Raw genomic sequence first — 22,934 nt, forward strand, 5'->3', positions numbered from 1 at the left:
TTAATGACCCTTATGACTGGTTTTGGTGCCTAGGGACACATTTACGCTCTGCACTTCTAGGATTTCACTACATGATACTTTGAAACAAGGAGTAAAAAGCAAAACCATCTGTATCTATCAGTAGATGTCATTAAGTAATGAAATATCGGTTTCAACACGGAAATTTTGTATCGGTGCATCCCTATTTAAAAGTAATCAGGCCAACCTGAAATAATAATTTGGTAAAAATGTCCATGTGATCCCAGTGAATCCTTAAGACGAGTCATTCATTATGAAATAATGAACATGAGTTCCTTAAATTTAAACTTTCCTAAAACCCAAATGTGTCAAATAATTATAAATGTTGTAATTAAATTATTTTATGTTCATAGTACATTTAACAAACAAAACAAGAATTTTGTGTTATATCAAACAGTGACTCAGTAAAATGCACAAAACTAACATAAATATACAAAGCACCCAGTATAAAGCAGAGATTATTTGGAATAGTCAATATCCAATTTTCATTGGTATACAGTGGAGTTCCTCCACCAAAATAAACAACAACAACTTTGTTTATATGAATCCTTTTAGGATGATGGAATCAAAAGTGCTACTCTTATATCTAAACATGATGGTCAATTGCCGATTAGCTGGTGTTTCGCATTGCACATATTGAGTTTACCTGTGAACTTTCATGATGTTGCAACAACAGTTATAAATACTTCTAGCACAAGAACCACAAAATAAAGAGGACCCAAACTAAATCTTGACTTTAAAGGGATAGTTCACCAAAATAAAGTATATTCTGTCATTATTTCCTTATCCTTATGTTGTTTTGCATAAATGCAAAAATGACAAGAAGCACTACACAATTTAGGGACACTTAACACGTGTCATGCCACTAGGGCTGTCACGATTATGAAATTTGGTTGACGGTTAATTGCCTAATTAATTGTGACGATTAATTGTCTGTTTATTGCTTTGACATTTAATTCTCATACATTTTTCAACACATATTTGAAAGTACACTGCAAAAAATTGTTTTCAAGAAAAAAGAATCTTAGTATTTTTGTTTTGTTTTCAGCAAAAAACATCCAAAAATTCCCAAATTAAGATGCTTTTTCTTGATGAGCAAAACGACCCAAGAAAATAAGTCTAGTTTTTAGACCAAAAATATAAAATTTGGGTGATTTTGTGCATAAAACAAGCAAAAAAATCTGCCAATGGGGTAAGCAAATTTTTCTTGAATTTGGTGTTTAAGAAATTTTTTTTGCTTACCCCATTGGCAGATCTCTTTGCCCGTTCAATGCACAAAATCACTTAAATTTGATATTTTTGGTCTAAAAACTAGACTTATTTTTTTGGGTCGTTTTGCTTATCAAGTAAAAGCATCTTAATTTAAAAATGTTTAGATGTTTTTACTGAAAACAAGACAAAAATACCAAGAATTTTATTTCTTGAAAATAATTTTTTGCAGTGTAATCTGATACTGTCTCGTTTATACATGTGCTGCAGCTCCCCCTTGTGTTTTTTAGAGAGATGTGCAATCATTGCGGTGATCTGAAATCATCGCGATGAGGTGATTATTTAATCGTTTATTGATTATTTTTAAATGAACAGCAACTTAAATTTAAATTCAGGTTTGAAATGACCTGACAGTGAGTACATGATGACAGTATTTTGGGTGAATTACACCTTCAAAGCCTGAAAGGATGTGAATAACATTGTGCTCCGAATTATTGCTGATGCTTTGACTGATATCAGTACGTGCCTTTTAACTCAGGTAAAGCAAGATTTAACCAGATAACACGAAAACACACTACTTTCTCATTTCATCTGCTCAACACAGATGCTTCTTCTGCTTGTCAGTTGATATGTTTATAATAACACATCTGTGCATGTTGTAGTAAAACCGTGTGAGATGTCAAATAGCTTGTGCATATTCTAGGTGGATATAAAGTACAAAGCAAATTGCATATTTAAATACTCATGTCAGTATGATATAAAGCGCAAATGCTTCTAAATACAAAACTTGAAACATGTGGATCAAAGCTGTCCACAATGTGCAACCGTGGCACTCCTGCAGTTCCGCTCCTTACCACAGGGGGCTGTCCGCCAAATCTCTGCATGACACAAAACACAACAAAGAGTGAGTTTAGGAAGAAATGACGCGTTTTAGACGGCAAAGCAGAATGGAGGGCAAAAGATGGATAGAGGGAGGAAAACCTACGGAGGGGGTGGTAGAGTTAGGGAGAGAAAGATGCAGGTGAAGGAGAGGAGAGAGAGAAAAGGTTTTAATGATGCTGAAAATTGGCCGGTGAGCGCTGACTACCCTTTCAATAAATCATTGCTACAGCTTCCTGTCAACTTATCTGTCCTTATGTCCTCCCCTCACTGAACCTGCCTTATTCCTTTCTCTCTCTCTCTCACGCTTTTTACTCCTCCCGTCTCCCTCGCTAATTTTATGAGGCGGTATTCAAAACTTCCATCTCCTGACCATATTCGGACTGTCACCGTAAATAAAGGCCTGCATTAGCGCGCGTGTGTGCGCAGGGACGGAAACAGAGACAGACTGTGACAGGGAGACATAAAGCATGGCATTGGGAAGAGAAGAGGCCTGAATGTTTTTTGCGACAGTGACATATTTACTTGTGCGGGTCGTCTAAGAGTATATGTGAAAATCTATCTGGGCTCGTGTCTGCAGGTCACAGATAACGACGGCGTGACTGATGGGGTTTATAGACAGTGAATGTGTGTTTGCGCGTGCTGTACCCAAAGGTAGCATCTCTGTTGTCAGGCAGGAGAAGAGCCGTCTCGTCTCCAAAGATGTGTTCAGCCGACACGGCAGCCTCATACTCATCCTCCTGTAAAATAAAGACACAACCACATACACATCAATTAAGGGCCTAGTTATGTCAAGTAAACAAATTTGGGTTTTTTTAAACAAAAAAGAAAAACTGGATTTTTAAACGATACAATTAAATATTAACTAGGGATGCACCAATATTTTGGCATATAATTGAAAGTGGCAGATAAAAGCAATTTCTTTCCACTAAATTTACACGGGGCATCAACGTCGTTAACATTTACTTTGGATGGTTATTATCATGTATTGCCAAACTAAATTGTGGATCCATCGGCGTCGGCTCACTGCTGTTACTTGGGGCAACTTTTCGGCGTCAGTCAATCAGATCGCCTTATGCAAATGACCTAGTACAGACACTAACCGGTTATGTTTATGCAAGATCCAATTACATTAACGCTAATGATGTTCCGAAGTATTATCAAAGATATTTAATATAAACAATATGCGCCACTGGTACTGATATGAATGGGGAAGATTGCAACGTCAAAATGGCTGCTCAAGTCCCGCCCGGGTGTGCCTCATACATCTTGAAAAGTGAAGCCGCTGGCTCTTTGATCGTCCACTGGTAGCTGGCTGCTGTACAAGTAATAAACCCAGCACTCTCCATGTAAACAAACGGGACTCGGCTCTAAATAAAAAAATTATTTACACTTTCGACAAAATTTTCCGAAAGATGGTTTTGGTCCTTTAGGGTAGTTGTTACACTCTGATATAAGTAAAATTTTGTAATAAGGTTTAGCTAGTAATTTGATGATATAGAAACGAGGTGTGTCGTTATGATTGGCGTGGTTGAATTGGCCGTGCAAGCGTTTGGGCGGAAATTTGATACCACGGCTCTGGCTCCATGGATGATTCCTTCTGCGCATGCACTGGCTTCAAACTAACGTTTTTACGTAACATGGCGGCGCCCATAGTCGGACATTTTGGCTTCAATTCATTAACACGGAAGGAGGCGACGTCTCGTTGTCCATCTTTTTTTACAGTATATGGTCCCGTCTCCCAGTAAAAAGAGGCAAATCCCAACAATTATCCCTTACATAAAAATATCCCTTATTTTATTCTTTGTTACTGCCATGCCAGCTTCTATGGACAGGTACCTTAAATTATTTACAGACAAAACTAAATATTTTTTTCAACTAAATTTGAGATTACTTGGGTAAAGATGTAGTAAACATGCCATTTAGTGAATCACAAAATTCAATACAATTTTTTTAAACACTTAAGAGGTTCTTGTGTGGCAAAGGGCTGTCACGGTTATGAAATTTGGCTGACGGTTAATTGCCTAATAAATTGTGGCGGTTATGACGAATAATTGCCTGTTTTAGGACTTATTAAACAAAAATAATTTTAACACATTGTTGTGATTATTTAAATTAAATCTCTTGCAAGGTTTACCTTGAAAGGTTTCATCCCCGGGAGAGTCAGCCAACATTGGCTTAACTTAGCACTGTATACGTTACATTATTACTATGCTTGCTTGTACGGTTTATTCTTAGCCGCTGTATTCTACTTCTTATATTATCTATTGATTATTCTGTGTTTTCCCCTAATCTATTCATGTAAAGCTGCTTTATAAATAAAATTGAATTAAATATTAGTACTGGACCACATGTCTGTAGTGGCTGCAAAAAAATGAATTCCTTACAGATCCTTAAGAAGAGCGTCCTTTACTTTCTTAAATTTGGAATTGCTGTTTTGGAAATGTATGTTCATACTGCTTATTAAAGTTTTGCAGCGCTTCTTTAAATACTGTTTTTACACTGTATTGAATGGCTGTCAGTTAAAGAGTGCCATCTGATACGGTCTCGTTTATACAGGCGCTGCAGCTCCCCCTTGTGTTTTTTAAAGAGTTGTGCAATCATTGCGGTGATCTGAAATCAATGGCGATAAGACAATTATTTAATCATTGTGACAGCCGTAGTGTGGCATTCATTGCCTAAGCTCCAAACTGGCCTTAAGGATTAGATGTAATTAACTGTAAATGACATCATTTTCTACTAAATACTACATTTATTGGTTTAACTATGCCAAAAACACAAACAAAGCCTTACCGATTCAGAGCTGTGATTGTGTGTGTGAGGAGATGAGAAGGGGGCAGGTTGGCTGATGACCACCATGTCCACACTAGATGGGTGTCTGGGAGAGGGTGGCGGGGTGGCAGGAAGCAGCAGGTCGGGTTGGGGCTGCTCGCACAAACTGTAGTGGTTCAATGGGCCAGACGACTGTGCGTCCTGTAAGGCCTCTGGGTTCTCATCCTCGGAGTCAGACAGCAGAGGGCTTTCTGCACGGCCTGCAACCAGAGATGACAGATTAGCTTTTCGATAGTAAGTGTCCTGCTGGGTGATTTGGTGTAATTTTTTTTCTACATAAAATAATCCTACACAATGTAGAGAACATTCTGTGAAAAATAACCTTGATATCTTTAATATTGACTAAGACCCGCCCACTGTGGGCTCACACCAGATGCGAGTTCAACGATTTGCGCTGGTAGATTACATACAAAGTCAATGCAAAGACGCGATCAGGCGTGTCCTTGCGTGGGGCGATACGAATGACGCGATATGGGTGGCACGTTTGCCGCAAAAACGCATGCTATTCGCCTCAAAAGCGTCTTTGCCCAAGTTGAAAATATTCAACTTGAGCAAAAAATTTGCATGACATGAATCTAAATCCCATTAAAAAGATCTGTCTAAAATCGATTCTGAATCGCAAGGCTGTGATTTTGTGTTTCATGCGCAGCTTGTGCGTGTACTATGGGGTTTTGGTCAGATTGATAGTCCTTTTTCAATCTAAAATCATTATGAGTCGTTTATAACGTGCATTAAAAAAGCAACATTTGTTAAACAAAATCATTCAAAATATTCTTTATTATCATAAAAATACCTAAAACAATCTGAAGAACGGCGATATAAATATTCTTCTAGACATTTCCTGGAATAGTAGCCGTTTGTCAATGTCAAGGATACTTCCTTGGCAGGACTAGTCCTTACAAGTCACTTCCTTCAGAGGCTAGGTGAGGCTCCTTTTAAGCATTCGGAGAACGCGTTAAATGGAACAGGCTAGCAAGTGCACGTCATTACGTCATTGCGTGATTGAAAGGTGTGCTTTCGGTGCTGCGCGCATAGGATTGTGGGTGATTTCAGCGCGTGAAGAGCGCGAAGGATACAAATTTGCATCCTTTCCTGTATATGGGATATTTCTCGAATGTAGGACTCAGTCCTTGGCTGAAATTTCAAGGATCCTCGACATTGGAACAGTCCTTCGACGGACGTCGATGACGTAGCATCCTCCAAATTCTAGCTTCCGAGGATCCTTCCTTGACATTGAGAAACGGCTAGTGTTTATAATGCTACTTTTTCTGTGGCACAATTGGAGTCTCTGCACGAGAGCGCCCTCTGGCTTTTGGATTTCATCGTAATTCATTTAAATTCATTCATTAAGAAAACGCGCATTTGCGTTACAGCCCTAGTGTGTACATAGCATAACGTGAACAAACTCAGTTTGAATTTTTTTATTAGTTTTGAAAGATGTTAATCTGTCCTAAACAAAGTTAATCTGAATTACCTCTTAAAAATGTAATGTCGTTATGCCTGCCAACACTTTATAGCAGACTAGAAATTCCCAAAAATTGTGCAAAGTCAGCCAACTACATTGCATCTTGCTGTATTCTGTGTTCCTCTGCAACGAACCCAAGAAACACAGATAGTGCTAAAATGTATACCTCAAATGCACTGTAAGTAGCTTTGGATGAAAGCATCTGCCAAATGCATAAAATAAAATCTGTTCTGAGAAAACTTCATTTATATGTGCCATTTGCATCAAACCGCATGTGACTGGCCCACGGGTGTGTCGTCTGAAACTGAGATTTGTCTGTGTTATTTCTGAAATAAGCCTATAATGAAGGCTGCAAGTGATACATAACAGTGCTGTGTAGTATAGCAGTTGTGTGTTGTCGGTAAGTGGGACTGGGTGTGCCATGTGGCACGGTGGTAAAATCTTGTGTATTGCGCAGGGTTGTATAACAGTGTCGAGCGGTGGTGTGATTTTACGACGTGGCTCGCAGCCGCCCTGGACTTCTGTGTATTGTTGTGTGAAGGCAGTAAAGAGAGTAGGGCGCCTCACAATAGTGCCGTTGTGTAGTGCTGTTTGTACGGGATTAAAGAAAGCAACATGACTCACTGTTGTGCAGTTGGCCCGTTTCACTCCATTTAGAATCACTCAGCACCTCCAGTTTTCTCTCCAGCTGACGGCTGTACTCCATCACTTCCTGCACACAAACACACCGCTTAGAATCCTCACATTGTACCGTAAGTAAATAATGTCATACTGTTACGTCGAACATTTACCACACTGTCCATAATCCTGTACTTAAATCTTTAAACTGCACTACAGCGGTGTGTGTGTGTATTTGTGAGCCAAAGCAGTGTATGAGTGTATTTAAATAGAAAACAGTTGCTTATCTGCAACCTAGTAATGGAACGGTAAACAAATTTGCAGTCATTCACTTAATGTGTAACATTAAAAGGGAAAGTGCTGCAAATAAACATTAAATGGGCAAAATAGGCAACTATTGTGCTGTTTATTAATATACATGATTTGGCAGCACAATACTGTATATCGAAACAGCAAAATATTGCAAATGGTCATATTGCAATATGCATATAGCAATAATAACTGAATTACTTTAAATCTCGAAAAAGTTATTTAAATATAATCATCAAAATTTTAGGTTGATGCAGAGCGAGATGTTTAAAAAAAGAATTAATATATTTTAATAGGTTTTACAAACGTAAAGTATTATAGTATTGTATATAGCATTGTCGAGAAAGTAACTGAACATCACATTTCCCTTCATATCATGCAGCTGTAATACATAAACACACAAAAAATTAGTAATCTGGTAACATTTTACATTAGTAGATGCATTAGCTAACATGATATAGTTTCTCAGCATTTATTCAACTTTGTTCTTGTTAGTTAATGCCAATACAATGTTCATGTTATTTTATTGTGCATTAAAGGCGGGGTGAATGATTTTCGAAAAACACTTTGGAAAAGGCAGTCGGGCCAAGTACCAAAACACACTTGTAGCAAATCAGCAGTAAGGGGTGTGTCTACTAACCATTGCCTGGGCTGCGTATGTGTGGGGCAGATCTATTAGAAGAAGGTCCAGATTCCATTGGGGTAGGGGTGTGTTTGTTTAGGTGATTTCAAATGTCAACATTGGCTTTCCGAGATCATGCACCCCACCTTAACTAATGTAAACAATTACAACTTGTGACTTCTCATGTATTAGTAAATCCTGAAATTAAAATTAACTGAGATTATTAAATACTGTAGAAGTATTGCTCATAAACCGTAAAAAAAATCCTTGTTAATTCAAGTTGTTTAAACTTAAAAATTTTAATGCAACAAGTCATTAAAACTTTCCTGACTAGAGAGGAGTTTTTGAACTTGAAAAGTCCTTACAACTTTGTTTTTATAAGTTATATAGCAATATCTAACTATTCAAAAAAGTTTAAATCACTTCTTAATTCAAGTTGTTTAAACTTGGGGGTGATTTTCCAGACAGGGATTAGTTTAAAGCTAAAGTCTAGGTCTTGTCTAATCCCTGTCCGGGAACCCGCCCCTTACAGTGTGATTAGTTTATGCATTAACTAACATGAACAAATACAACCTTATTGTAAAGTTTTAATTATATTATGTTTGAGTCACGATTAGCTAAAAATAGCCAAAATTTTATGCCATTAAGAGACGTGACATAACTGCCTATGCATGACCACAGGCCTTTGTTGATGTTTTTACAGTGGTAACACAATAACCAGATGTTCCTCATAATTAAACCTCAAATAAAACATTTGAAACTTTACAGCATTTCATGCAAGACAAGATTCACACTTCGGCGTCTAAAATCCCATCTGCCTGCTTTCCATTTTTGGTTTATTTGCCATTCAATACCAAGGAGCTCAGCGCTGTCAAAAACACAGTGAACACAACATACTCAAGAGATGAGTTGCAGCTGATGGTTAGGATAGTAACAACAGCATGGTTGTGATGTGCCTGAAGGGGCGAAACACACCAAAGCTACTTTACGCGTCTGAAAACGCCTGGAGGATGCCGAATTCCAGCTGTTTTTTTTAGCTGAGCGCCAGCTTCCTTCAGCTGAGCGGTTTGGTAGCTCTGATACTTCAGCTGTGAGCCGGTTGGTTGTTGTCATACTTGTCCCGCCCTTCCTCTACTGTGATTGGACGGCCGTGTGAGAACTGACATTGACGAGCAGAGCTTTTTACCCAAAGTTGAATCTCTTTCAACTCTCGACGCTCAGCGTTGAGCACGGAAAAACCGCTGAGCGCCGAGTTTCAGCACAGACAAAATTCGCCAACTGCTGGCTGTTTTGAAAAACGCTGCGCTTTCATTGAAAACAATTGAAAACATGCACCGGCCGCGGGCGTAAAAGCTTTGGTGTGCACGCCCCCCTAAGGCTCATGAGCCATATAGATTAAAGCATTGAAGTTAAGACAAACCTAAAGAAAAAGACTAAATGGGTGATCTATGAGAGCCACTTTTTGAGACTGATGTATAAGAACAGGACTCCAGACTAACTTTTTTCACTAGAAGCACAGTGGCCCCCAACTGAAAATTTTAGGGGCACAACCAAAAAATTTAGGGGCACACACCGTAAATCAACATGCTAATCAAATAATGACATTTCTACAAATTTTCACTGTATTACTTGTAAATACTTTGATGATCGATGCAGAAAGTACAATGTGCTGTTTCAAATTCAGTGTCACATCACAAAAAAAGGTGGCACATTCTCAAATTTTGGTGGCAAGATGCCACCATTTGGTGGCAGTCTGGAGCCCTGAAGAATGATGCGAAAAGAGTGAGATATGTCTGTGATCTTGCCTGTATTTCTGTCTGTAGCTGTTCTTTCTCTTTCTGAGCAACTCTGAGACTGGCCTTCAGCTCCTGTAGTTCACGACGAGTCTCGCTCAGCTGAACCTGAACAAACACACATATTATATAAATGCAAACATGATGGGTTTTTAAAGTTTGGTTTCACTCATTGATATCACATTTATATCAATTGACTGGTCAAAAATGGTCTTGCTTGAGTAGTGAGCAAGAAACAGTTTAGGATGTTAATATTACCCGATTGCAGTCTTTTTCTCGCCCCAGCTCCACCACTGCTCTCTCTCTCTCCATCCTCGCCTCCTGCAACATCTCCTCCTTCTGCTGGATCTCGTCATTCAGTAGGTCTAGGCGCATTTTGTCCATCTGTCAATCCATAGAAACACTTTAATAAACAGGGTTCCGACACCGTAGTTAACTTCAAATTCAAGGACCTTTCAAGGTCTTTCCAGGTCCAATACCCTCAAATTTAAGGACTAAATGTGGGAACACAGTTCAAGTGAGAGCAAGGTTACATTGTGTTACCTTTAAAAGATACATTGTTACAGTTTCCTTTCGAGGGAACTCGCGCTGTGTCACTGCGGTGACACTTTAAGGATGATAGATAGGGCGACGCGGGAGCCTGAAATATTGCCAAAGACGGTTTTACAGGGGCGCAGGAAGTATGGCAAGGGAGACGCAGCGTCTCGTTCCCTTCTCAGAGAACAACAGTTATATACGTAGCCAGCGACTTTTTCATGTGTCGAACACAACTATGCAAAAAGCATTTTGGTATGAATCAACATTCGCATACAGAAGATTTAGGCATTAAGCATTTAAAGCAAACAGTTTAGCACGTGTGCTTAAAAAGTCTAGAATTTTTATGATATTATCCTACACTACACAGGGAATAAGATAGATTTTTTTCCCAGAAAACTTCTTGCATAAAATAGATTCAAGCATTTTCAATGACCTGTATCTATGTATGTATATTTTCAAAAACTTCCCAGGGCCTTGAATTTTTCCCCCCAGATTCACAAACTTTTAAGGATTTCTAGGACCCCTTTAAACAGAAATCTTCATGTTTTTCAACCTAAAAACCTGATACTTTCTCTCTTATCTGTCTTACTGCCCCCTTATACCTCCGTGTTCTTCTGCAGCGTCTCTTTCTCCTGTGCCCAGCTGGCTCGACCCTCTCTCAAAGCCAGGCTGGCGTCTGCGAATTGTAGGGTGAGTTGAGCGGCCTGCAGACGGGCCTGATGGAGCTCGGCGTGTGCGGTGTCCCTCTGAGCGATCATGTCCCTCAGTTCACCCCTCACAGTTTCCACACAGCGTTCGCTCGCGTTCAGGCGATCTTGAATGCTCCGGAGCTCCCCTAGGGCCACTTCATTGGCTGCCTGCTCCAACACGACACAAAAACACGATAAGATCATATTCAGAAGATGGATAATATTGCATTTCAACCTTGCAGGATGCCATTTACCCCACCAATAAGCGTAGTAAACATGCTAAAAGCATACTGTTGAAGGTTCCTCAGGAACTGAGTTTGAAACATCTAACACATGCTATAGTTCAGTTGCATGTACTAATGATCTTATGTGTAAGTTGGGACTTCAGTCTAGAGAGAGTTGGGGACATTTGGAGACGTTCATGCAAATACTTGCATCTGATAAATGTTCTTGACTGTTGCATCAGGTAAATCAGTGTGTCGGGTTAAAATAGTTTAGATGCACGATGAAGCAATTTGCAACAAAACTGCATCAATGTCAGTTTTTAAATAATTGACCAATCTGAAGATGCTAGGCTGGGGCATGCATCTTTAGCATCTTAAGTGTTTACAGTTGCAACGTCAACATTTATTTGCTATAACACCAAACAAGGCTTTTATAATTGTTGTGTCCACAAAGCGATACTCCTACCAAATATCAAAATTGCCCCATGATTTACTCGCCCTTAAGCAATCTGAGATGCATATGTCCATCATCTTTCAGACAAACACATTTAAAGTTATTTTAGACAATGTCCTTGCTTTTTTCAAAGCATATAATGGCAAAAAACAGGAAGAACTTCTGACTTTAAAGTAGGGCTGCAACGATTAATCGTGCAAATGTGCGTTTTCTCAATTAATGAATTTGAATGAATTACCTAAAATCCCGGCACATCCCAAAGCCAGGGGGCGTTTTCGTGCAGAAACTCCCTTTGTGCCATAGAAGAGGTAGCTGTTCTTCAAATTGTTTCAGGTATTTTTATTATAATAAAGAATATTTTGAATTATTTTGTTTAACAAGTGTTGCTTTTCTTAAATGCACGTTATAAACGACTCCGACTCATAATGATTTTAGATTGATAAGGCCAAATGCCGTAGTACACGCACAAGCTGTGCATAAAACACAGAATCGATTCTGAATCGATTTTAGAGGCATTTTTAATGGGATATGCGATTAATCGTTGCAGCCCTACTTTGAAGCCCAAAAAAGTGCATCCATCCTACACAGAAGTAATCCACATGGCTTCAAGGGGTTAATAAAGGTCTTTTGTGGGTAATCAATGTGATTTTCTAAGAAAAATATATCCATATTTTAAACTTATAAACGATATATATACTATATTAACTAGCTTCCGGTAACAACGGCATCTCGGAGTCACTGCGTAATGTACCTATGGCAACCAACGCTAAAACTCTCTTGTGAATCGCGTGAATCCAAGATGGTGTCGTTACCAGAAGCTAGTTATTATAGTTTATACAGTTTGAAATTTGTGTAAATATACAAAATCGCATGGATTACCCGCAGAATAACTTTATGAACTCATTGGAGCCATGTGAATTACCTCTGTGAAGGATGAATGCACTTTTTTGGGTTTAAAGTCAGAAGTTGTCCCCTGATCCCTGTTTTCTACAATTATAAAGCTTGGAAGAGCAAAGACATTTCCTAAAATGACTACAAATGTGATCGTCTAAAAGATGATGGATATATGGATCTCAAATTGCTTTAGGGTGAGTAAAACATGGGCTAATTCCAATATTTGGCTTAAGTATCCCTTTAAGACAGCTGTGCTGGTTTAATGTTTTTAATGCAGCCAAATTAAACCTTAAGTGGCTTATTGTACGGTCAGACGGTCATTAAGTGCAATACAGTCCTGATCACACCATCAAAGTTTATTCTGCATTAATGACCAAAACCACTGTACATTATCCCGTACTTGTATTCTTGTAGCTTAGCAAATGAAACAGAAGGAAACAGGACTGCCAGAAATAATTTCCCATATAAATAATATAAAGCTAACAAGCCTGTCTCTCCAGCTTTCTCTTTCATTCTCTTCTACTAAACTCTTGAATACAAGAACATGCCCTAGGTGTTATATCAACGGTGTGAAAACTGCTGGAGTGATACCTCCTTCCTATGCGCACTGTTGAGTTTGTGTGTAAGGGTGCTGATGGTGTCTCTCAGTTGTAGGACGTGTGTATCTCGCTGAGCCAGTGTGCTTCTCAGACTCGGAAACTCTGCAGACAAACTGTGCAGCTCTTTCTCCGTCTGTTCCATCTTTATCTGATAAAACCGAAAACGGCACCATTGTGAATATTTGTGAATGAATGTGACCGTATCTGTAAAACCTCAGCTGAAGTCTCGATGAGATCAAATTTTGATTTCAGTCATTGACATGACCTTACTCAGTCAATATTCAAGATTCATATTTCACAGGATGATTTTATGTAGAAAACAGTAAAGCCCGGAGTTTAGTCTGTTTTTTAAAGTGTACGCGAACATACATGCATGTCGAATGCACGGCCTTGCAAAGCATAGTTTATTTGACTCGTACGTGTACGCAGATGTTTGACACATGCGCTTTGCGACAAATGCGATGCATCTATTAGGTTACGTACTATGGCTGCATGATACATCGCATGTGATAGTCTCGCCAGTAAAGCCGTATTCTTGATTACTAGTAAATCACCATCACCTGCTTTCAGATGGAGTGGCATTTACTACACAATCGGGGCAATTTTGCATGAATTATTGTGGACGTATAACCTGCGATATGTATGTATATGGCCCAGCTTGTCAGTGAACTACGGCTTTGTTTAGTAAATGCTGCTCCAATTGAAAGCAGGTGATGGCGATTTACTACTAATCAAGGAACCGGCTTTACCGACGAGATGCACATGATTATCGCATGCGATTTATCGTGCAGCCCTACTACGTGCTACATTTTTCTGTACGTGCATGCGCGACCTACTCGTACAATGTACACAACATTTCAAAAATCTAGCGGTGCGCGTGCAGTACGCATGCACACTTCTGATTATAAAAATCGTATGCATAAAAAATGCACAATACTTCGGCCTTAAATCATAAAAAATGACTTGTGTAGCTGTGTTTTTACAGACTGGGTCACATATATTTCTTTGCATGCTTTAATATGCAAGTTCAGATACCTTCAGGTTCTTCTGCTCGTCCTCATCTTCTTTCTTTTGAACTGCAGCTTTCTTGGCTCGTTCCCTCATCCTACACAGAAACACCACAGATGAACCGATAAACCATGTGGCCTACACAGACAGTGCTATAAACATAAGGCCTGAAGGGGGTCAGATGGCTTCTGGAGATGCATTGGCATTCAATCACTCCAGCTATCTTTAGAGGTGGTCAAGGATGCAAATTGCCACAATCCATTAAATGCTCATGGGTCTCGTACAACATCATGACTGTGCCAAAACAAGGGTGTTAAGCCATACCAACTTGGTTTATTTTAAATACACATCTTAAAAATGATATCAACACAGTAGCATCATCAGGGAACAATGTTACAATGTGTCATCTGTGATATAACCCTAATAGATCTGGGGAAGATGTTGCCCACCCATAAATTTTTTGGCCTAGGCCCCAGTGAAATTCAGCCACGACCCAGCAGTGACACGTTGACATAGGGCACATTGTAACCCTCATGTAAAAGTAATGTATGTAGTCATAAAATGTGAGATCGTCTTTAAAAAACATCAGTCTCTGGAGACCCATTTGAGACTCCCATCTCGGCTCACCACTTCTGATTGGATCACCCATGACGCAGCCTAAAAACAGATGACTAGTAGTTTAAAACACAGAAAACCTTTCACCTTTCTAGGTCGGTCTCTCTCTCCAGGCCTCTTTGTGTCAGAACTTTAATGTCCTCCTCCAGCTCCCTGATTCTTTGTTCATTTGCTTCTTTTTGAGCCAGCAGGGCCCTCTTCTCCTCTACCAGGGCCTCACCCATGTCCTCAACTTCCTACAAGAGAGGTTTAATAATAGTGAGAGGAGTTTATCATAAGTGCTAACACTAAAATCATTTAGCAGTTAGGCTACCGCCGGTGTCTGTGAATATATACACCGACGTAAACATTCAAGACAAAATATATACAAAACCATAACTCAGGGTCGACCACACAGGGTGAAGGAATGCATGTGTGTTTATGCTACCTTCTGCTTTTCCTTCATTTCTTCCACTTTCTCTTTATATTCCCTCACTTCCTCCTTTAGGCAGCTTATCTTTTGTTCCATTTCCTTGCGGCTCTGCTCCCAGAAACTTCTGTCTCTCTCTCTCTTGTCTCTCTCTCTTGCCATGTTTTGGTCTGCTGCCTCCAGAGCTTGGAGCAGCTCGGCACGTTCCTTTAAACAATCCTGCAGGCGACTCTGTTAGAGAGAATGACACAGATCCTAGATATCAAGGATGGATGCTAGGACCAAAAATAAATATTAAAATATTTTATATATCAAAGTTACGTGTGCTGGAAATTCAACCCTATAATTTTAAACATTACATAACCATATGATATTTTCTTATGTTCCTGTAGCTTTAAGCATTGTGTTAGCAACACAAAGGTCATGGGTTTGATCCCATAAAACACACATATTAAAACTTATATAGATTGAATGCACTGTAGGTCGCTTTGGATAAAAGCATCTGCCGAATGCATAAATCTAGGTTATAATCTGGGTGGACTCAGTATTTTTTCTATTATTAAGAAAGTTTTAGAGATAAAAAAGTTTTGAAAAATATTTAGAGCCATGTGGGCTCACATAAGTCATAATATAACAGTTATAGTAGTCATAAGTTATAGGTAGTCAGGTTATAATAGTCATAGGCTAATAAAAACTTTTATACGGAGCAGGTCAACGTCTTGAGATCACATAACCAGCAAAATACTGCTCACATTACCTTAGTAACTCCCTTTTTACCCCAAACTGTCCCGGGATGCTGTTGCTTTAAAGAGAGCCTATTTCATTGCTAAAAAACGATGTTATTTTGTGTATTTGGTATAATGCAATGTGTTTGAGTAGTAAACACATTATTTTCCACATGCCATACATTTTTGTAGCTCTGTGTCCCTGATTGGCCAGCTAATCTGTACGTTGTGATCTGTGGTCTGAATACCTCTGACGTCAGCCGGAAATGTGACGCTCAAAACCATGTTTAAAAGATTCGCGCGCAATGCAATGATAACAGCAGTTAACTTACACGCTGTAGGTTCGAAGCGGGAGGAATTATGATAATGTCGGTCTTGTCTACATCACCAATCCCAGGAAGTAAACTGTTGCCTACAATCCGTGTGTTTGTTGTAGTCCAAGAAAATAGATTTACGTTGGAGACGATAACTCACGTCATTGTTCACTTTGAGGTTTGTAACTTTTGCATATCGTTAACGTAGTAATACACACCTATACACCAAAAGACATGTAAAATTGTGAATCGGACCATTGGTGCTCTTTAAGGCTGTGTTTACAAGACAGTGATAAGTAAGAATGTAAAAAAAAACTAATTCTGTAGACACGGAAACGCTGTCAAAAAGGATCCGCGATAACGACTAAAATGCTGTATTTTGCGTGCAAGGCCAGTAGATGGCGACGTTACTTTGTAAAGAAGCACTACATGCCAGCACACGTACGCCTTTTTTAACAGAGCAATAAAAACTAACGAGACAATAAAAGCATTGAGTAGTTTTGTTTAGATGGATGATTAGGTAGATTTATTACTACAATTGAAAAATTCGGTTACAAAATTATGTAAACTTTGTTCGAGAATGATTAAACTCGTACCTTGAGCACCACAAACACAGTCCTATAGGCCGCTTTTGGTAATACTCGCGCATGTCTATGGACTGAATTAACACATACGCATGATGTTACCGTTGTCACAGATTTAAGTTTACGTATTACACACAGAGACGATAAGGCGTTGTTATTAGAAACTTCCACTTTAAAACCCATCTTCAAAAGTTTGTGTTTTCAGAACACCTAAAACGCTTCTGTCATGTACACAAACAGCCATACGAGATAAAAACGCTAACGTCGTGTAAACACCCCCTAAGACATTAGATGTGTGACAAAACAGCAGCACTGTACCGATTGGCCTCAAATGTTCAACACAGACTAGATGGCGTCTGATGCTGTTCATGTGATTATCAAGCCACAGAACAAAACCACACATTGTGGGAATTTTAATAGGAGTCTCTCTGTCTAAAGTCTGCAGTCCTCTAGGAGTTAAAATATTAATACACTGAATCATCTCTTCTCTCTAGTCCCCTTTATCCTTATTCCTACACAAACTAACTGCACCATTTCACCCAAATACTCTTGATTTACATCAATGCAGTCACGAAAAATGTCTTATTTTACATCTTAAAATATTTTTGCTTGTCTGTTTGTTTGTTTGCAGGAATCACAGTCTTCATCTGACCTGCAGTAGCTGGGCTCTCGGGATAACCAGTAACATGTCCTCTCCCACTTCCTCTCCCTGACCCTCCTCTTGCAGGGTCACCAGCTCTTCCATAGGCTTCGGGGCCGAGAAGGTAAACGGAGTACTGACAGAACAAATATCTCCCTTTCCATCCACATAAACAAACTGGTACTGCTGGGCATTGGGCCCTGGTAGATACGAAGCTAAACAAGAGAGAGAGAAACAAGGGGATGATGTAAACGGTCACCCGGTGGTTACAGTCTTATGTTTATGGTACACATAATGAACAAAAACTATAAACAAAACAGTTGTAATGTGTTTCCACAGGGTTTAAATATTGGCAAAATGCATTTGAATATTTCCTGTCTGGTTAGTTACGAGTGGAGTTTGAGATTTAAAACACAATGACGTGAAGCCCGGGGCATTGCTGATGACCTCATATGGTTTCTCTTGGATGTCTAAATGCACGTCTCCATCACCATCACTCGCCAAAAATTACAAAGCAGCCATTCTGCACTTTCTGAAGATAGTTTAGACATACTTGAACAATTGCACATACATAAAAAACCAAACACTCAACCTCATGTAACCTAATAACAATATATTGCTATACACATAGACACATATTGACGCTTTGCTGTTGCTGTGATCTGTCTATGAGTTTAACGTATTAGGGAGGGCAAAAAAAACCCTTACATTTTTCAACTAAATCAAACTCATTCGTGCACTACTATGTGGAAGTGACAGCTGTAAAAATGATAGCAAGCAAGATAAATAAGTAAATTACCTTGGTTCAAATCATAGCTAAAGCGTATATACTACCAGTGTTGGGGATAACGCATTACAAGTAACGTGCATTATGTAATAATAAGTAAAGTAATGCATTACTTTTTAAATATATTACTGTGTACGAGTTACTTTTTTAAAAAAGTAATGCAAGTTACTTTTTGAGTTGAATTCGATTAAAAAATTATGTACTGAATTAAACTGAATGTCAGAAACTGAGATTGGCAGGGCAGTGATTAAATATGAATGCACTGCAGAAAGTTTCAGCCAAGAAAAAGTAATGCAAAAGTAACTAAAAAGTAACGTAAGCATTACTTTCCATAAAAAGTTGGGGAGTAACTTAATATTGTAAAGCATTACTTTTAAAAGTAACTTGCCCCAACACTGTTTACTACTACTATGTTGAGCTAATGTTACTGTGTAAAATGAATGTATACAAGTTAGCTATACATCTTGAACTCTTCGAACAGCGGCGATCCATGCTCACCATCTCCCCTCGTCTTTAAGAAAGCTAAAACATTTTTATTTTCTACAAGTTATTGGTTTCCGAGATCAGTTTAGCTACTAGCCAGACCAATAAACAAACACAGACACAAGGTTAATTTTGGGCCAGGCGCAAAACGGTGGCAATGTGCATGCATCAGATGAAACCATCTATAAAGAGTAAAGTTGAATGCAACAGAACAAAGGGATCTTGCAATGCTTTTTTTAAAACTGCGTTTTCGAGACATGATGTGTTAAAGCACTATTCCAATTTGGAATCTGATGCACGTAATACGTTACATTAATCAGAGTACAGAGTAAATTATTATATATGTTAAGTACTCCCATATAACAAAACGCCCATATTATTAAACACCTTGCAGTACAATAAATAGCTACAAGAAGAATCCTTTGTGACACTTAATCTGTTTCACGAGCCATTTGATGACAAGCTTTTAGTAATGTACTGAGTACACCTCAGTGAATGAGACCTGCAGTCGGGTTAATCAATGGAAGAAACTGTAATGAGCTCCTTTTATGTCCCTATAGCACTCTATGCCTTATTAATACTGAATTGAAACCATCAGCTGACTAACAAAACAAAATCAATGCTTGGAAACCTTGAAAATTAACACAGCAGTTGACAGAGGTCCCTTCTTTGTAGCTGGATGGAGCCACTGCCCATACAAATGTATGGTAGTCCTTGACAGATGACCAGCCAACCTGAGTGAAAAGGGAAACAAATAAATAGTAATTAACCAGAAGAGTGACATCAACTTCAGCAAAAAAATCAGCAGGTGGCTTTTTATTACCTTAAAAAGTCCAATCCAGTCATTACTGGCCCACGTGTGCTGCTGGGTGATGGTGTAGTGGCAGTCCACTCTGCTTTGAGGGAAATAGTAACTCCCCACATTCCTGAACTCGACCCTACATGTCTTCTCCATGGCACCTCTGTAGTGACCTGGGATGTTGAAATAAAGTTTACAGCTTTTTCCTGTATGCTGAAATTCTATACTATACATAAAATTTTTATAAATAATTTTCTAATTTTAAATCATTATTACAGGAGTTGCATTACCCCAGCTGAAGTAATTTTTTGTGATGAACTGTTTCTATACAAAATCATCCTTGATATCTACAATTTTGACTGGTGCAATGTCAAAGATTGAAATCAATGTGAAATCAATGCGTGACATCAAACTTTGTTATCTCATAATTGAGAGTTTAGTCTGGATTTCACAGGCAAGGGTCCCAAATGTTTAGAGCTGCATAACAACTATTTGTTTGCAGAATAAAAGTTTTTGTTTATTAATAATCGCGATTAATCGCATACAAAAATAAAAGATATAAGCGTGTGCTGTGTGTAATTATTTTGTGCATATAAATAAACACACATTCATGTATGTATTTAAGAACCATTTACATGTCTATATATATTCATTTATATTTTTATATATTCTGTATTATTTATATATATAAGCAAAAAATGTGTATCTGTATATGTATGTATATAAAGTATTCATATTTATATATAAATATAAAAATGTATATACACATGTAAATATTTCTTAAATGTATGTATACATGCATGTGTGTGTATTTATATATATTCATAATTATTATACACAATATACACACATATACTGCCTTTATTAAACTTTTATTTTGCAAACTGTTAGTTGTGATTAGTTGTTATGCAGCCTTACAAATGTGGTTCACAGTTTAAAAGTGGAAGTGATGTACACTACAGACACATTTTTTTTACATATATTTTTCCTTATGTTTAAAAACAAAAAATCATGAACATTTTGTAAACTACCCATCTGTGACTTATGAGAGTGCACGTGAGGTTAAAGGCAAAAGATAAGTAAAAAATAATTGACGACGAGCCGTTGAATTAAAAGAAAATAATGCACACCCAAGGTTGGTAATGTGGCATGACGCAAAGCGGAGATCATATGTGACCCTGGACCACAAAACCAGTCATAAGGGTCTTTTTTATTGAGATACATCTAATAAGCTTTACATTTATGTATGTTGTGTTATGATTTTTATAGGTTTGAAAATCTGGAATCTGAGGGTGCAAAAAATTAAAATAAATAAATAAATAGATATAAAAAAACGCCTTTAAAGTTGTTCAAATGAAGCAACAGCATCAACTCACACAAAATAGTTTTGATACATTAATGGAAGGAAATGAAAAAAAAAGTCTTCATGGAATTTGATCTTTACATAATATCCTAATGATTTTTGGCATAAAAGACAAATTGATCATTTTGACCCATATGTTGTTGTTTTTTTGCCTTTTGCTATAAACATACCTGTACTAAACTAAGGTTTTGTTTTCCAGGGTCACATATTGTGATATATGTTGTTTTAAAGAGGAATTTAAGAAAGGTTTACATTAAGTAGTACCCCACTAAATGGCATGAACATATCTGGGCTCATCCAAGACAAGATGGCAGTGGAAAGTTCAATGTGTTGCGCAAGAAAGTCATGTTTGTCATGTTAAACTAGACAGTAAAGCCCTGAGGATGACAGAGTAGACTTTCTCACCCTGACACACAGATCAACTCCCTTAAGCGTTTTTGTGACACGCTGTCACATGTTGCTAATACTGTGACTGACAGCAAGTAAACCATATCGATTACTTGCAATGACAGGTGGACTTCTAATAATCCACATGTCCCAAATTTAGACTATCCATGAATTTACAACAGACTGAAGACTGCAAAGTGTCTAATGAGCAACACTTCAGACAACATCCATTTATAGACCATTACAGTCAAATCTTATTATATTATTATATATTAGATTTCCCAGCGTCTCTGCTGAGTTTAGATCCAGCCCTAATCAAACACACCTGATGCAGCTAACTAGGAACTTTGAGACAGCGTGTTGGGGCTGGTTGGAGCTACACTTTGTAGGACACCGGCCCTCCAGGAACTGAGTTTGATACCCCTGCCCTTAGGTCTCTAAGAAGTAAATGGTCTATTTGTGGCTGCTGTGCCTTTAAGACCCCCCTCCCCAAACCACAGGTGCACTTAGCAACAGCACTTTTCATTGGGAAGACTTAAGCTTCCTGTTTCTAGCATTGGGAACCTAGTACAGCAGAAAGACAGGTGCAACACAGATCCAGAAACATCACAAGGTCGGATGAACTTTCACACATTGTGGTCTCGTATCATCAGTTCTTCACTGGCATCTATCCGACTATTGCCCCAGTTGTGAAAATACAAGGTCATTTTTGCAGGGGTGGGAAAAGTACAATTTATATCAAGTTTGATTTATACCATGTGTACATCAGGCTATCTTTTCTCATAAAATGAAAATAACGTTATTTCTAGCATAATATATGAGGGTGAATAAATTATTAACACAAAATGAGTGATACTCAGAATAGACTGAATGCAAAAAAAGACCGATAAAGCTATATATGAATATAATAGCTTGACACACAACACCTGAATTGGTGTGAAATATTTCGTTCGCATAATAATAATTATAATTCATAATAATAACAACATCATCACATCTGTGTCACGTGACGTGGTACATCATTTTATTTTATTTTTTCAATTAATTGACTTGCCAAATAAACTTTCCCGTGTTGACTACAAACAGTCAATGGCCTTTGCAAGCGAGGCCCAAAGTTAGAAACAAGCTCAAGTTACACAAGCAAAGACAAAACAATACAGAAGCAGATTTGACATTTGCTATATAAATAATGGCTAAATTATAACACTGTTATTTCCCTTAAAAAAGACATCCAGCCCGTTAACGTTACATATGTGACGTGCTTTGTGTCATTACAGTAGCCGCGTGCTACTGACTGAGCATATTTCAGATTTTTTCTTTGTGGAAAAAAACGCAACGGTCGTTTTAAAAACTCACCCGATTTACTTGAGATGATCAGAATAATTTCATACAGAGAAACGATGTTCCGTTATGAGGAAGAAAACGCATCTATAAGACTGATGACAACTGTAATTTACACTCGCATCCGCAGTGATGAGCTGTCCCACGAACCCCCTCTTCACAACAATAACAAAAACACAAGCATGGTGCTTATTGAGTCGCGGCGCATTGTGGGAAATAAAGTTCTATTATTGGCCCAGAATCAAGGTGTAGGCGCTCGAAAAACTACAATTCCCATCTAATACGGTGTGCCTTTGAAGGTCAATGTGGGAAGTCAAAATCACGATGACGCTATAGC

The 22,934-nt window shown here is 38.3% G+C and overlaps 2 protein-coding genes across 3 annotated transcripts in view; one reads left to right on the top strand and one right to left on the bottom strand.

The window, feature by feature from the left end:
* hoxc13a (homeobox C13a) overlaps nucleotides 1-22,934 on the top strand; it is a 90,127-nt gene that overhangs the window by 7,292 nt on the left and 59,901 nt on the right. The window contains exon 3 of the transcript XR_012372957.1: nucleotides 17,429-17,561. The gene's annotated coding sequence lies outside the window, so the exon portion shown is untranslated. The remainder of the gene's footprint in view (nucleotides 1-17,428; nucleotides 17,562-22,934) is intronic.
* calcoco1a (calcium binding and coiled-coil domain 1a) lies at nucleotides 1,585-22,775 on the bottom strand. Of its 2 annotated transcripts, XM_055187453.2 has the most exons (15): nucleotides 22,613-22,774; nucleotides 19,531-19,679; nucleotides 19,339-19,441; nucleotides 17,450-17,652; nucleotides 15,193-15,405; nucleotides 14,853-15,001; nucleotides 14,178-14,247; nucleotides 13,135-13,290; nucleotides 10,885-11,139; nucleotides 10,004-10,129; nucleotides 9,758-9,853; nucleotides 7,028-7,115; nucleotides 4,900-5,138; nucleotides 2,755-2,846; nucleotides 1,585-2,105 (listed from the first exon to the last, which is right to left on the bottom strand). In XM_055187453.2, exons 2-15 carry the CDS (start codon nucleotides 19,660-19,662, stop codon nucleotides 2,078-2,080), a joined length of 1,950 nt encoding a protein of 649 aa, XP_055043428.2. In that variant the 5' UTR covers nucleotides 19,663-19,679; nucleotides 22,613-22,774; the 3' UTR covers nucleotides 1,585-2,077. The 2 variants fall into 2 exon arrangements, with proteins under 2 accessions (XP_055043428.2, XP_055043429.2); XM_055187454.2 differs by lacking the exon at nucleotides 13,135-13,290 and having other exon boundaries at nucleotides 22,613-22,775.

This window comes from Misgurnus anguillicaudatus, chromosome 13, assembly GCF_027580225.2.
Source record: "Misgurnus anguillicaudatus chromosome 13, ASM2758022v2, whole genome shotgun sequence".
In the NCBI taxonomy this organism is placed as follows: domain Eukaryota; kingdom Metazoa; phylum Chordata; class Actinopteri; order Cypriniformes; family Cobitidae; genus Misgurnus; species Misgurnus anguillicaudatus.

What these genes read in the sequence shown, in the direction of transcription:
- calcoco1a (XM_055187453.2), bottom strand. Translation starts at nt 19,662, where the DNA reads ATGGAGAAGACATGTAGGGTCGAGTTCAGGAATGTGGGGAGTTACTAT. An exon ending in GAGAAAAAGACTGCAATCGG is followed by an intron (nt 9,854 to 10,003) that starts GTAATATTAACA and finishes GTGTTTGTTCAG; the next exon opens with GTTCAGCTGAGCGAGACTCG. An exon ending in AACAGAGATGCTACCTTTGG is followed by an intron (nt 2,106 to 2,754) that starts GTACAGCACGCG and finishes TGTGTCATGCAG; the next exon opens with AGATTTGGCGGACAGCCCCC.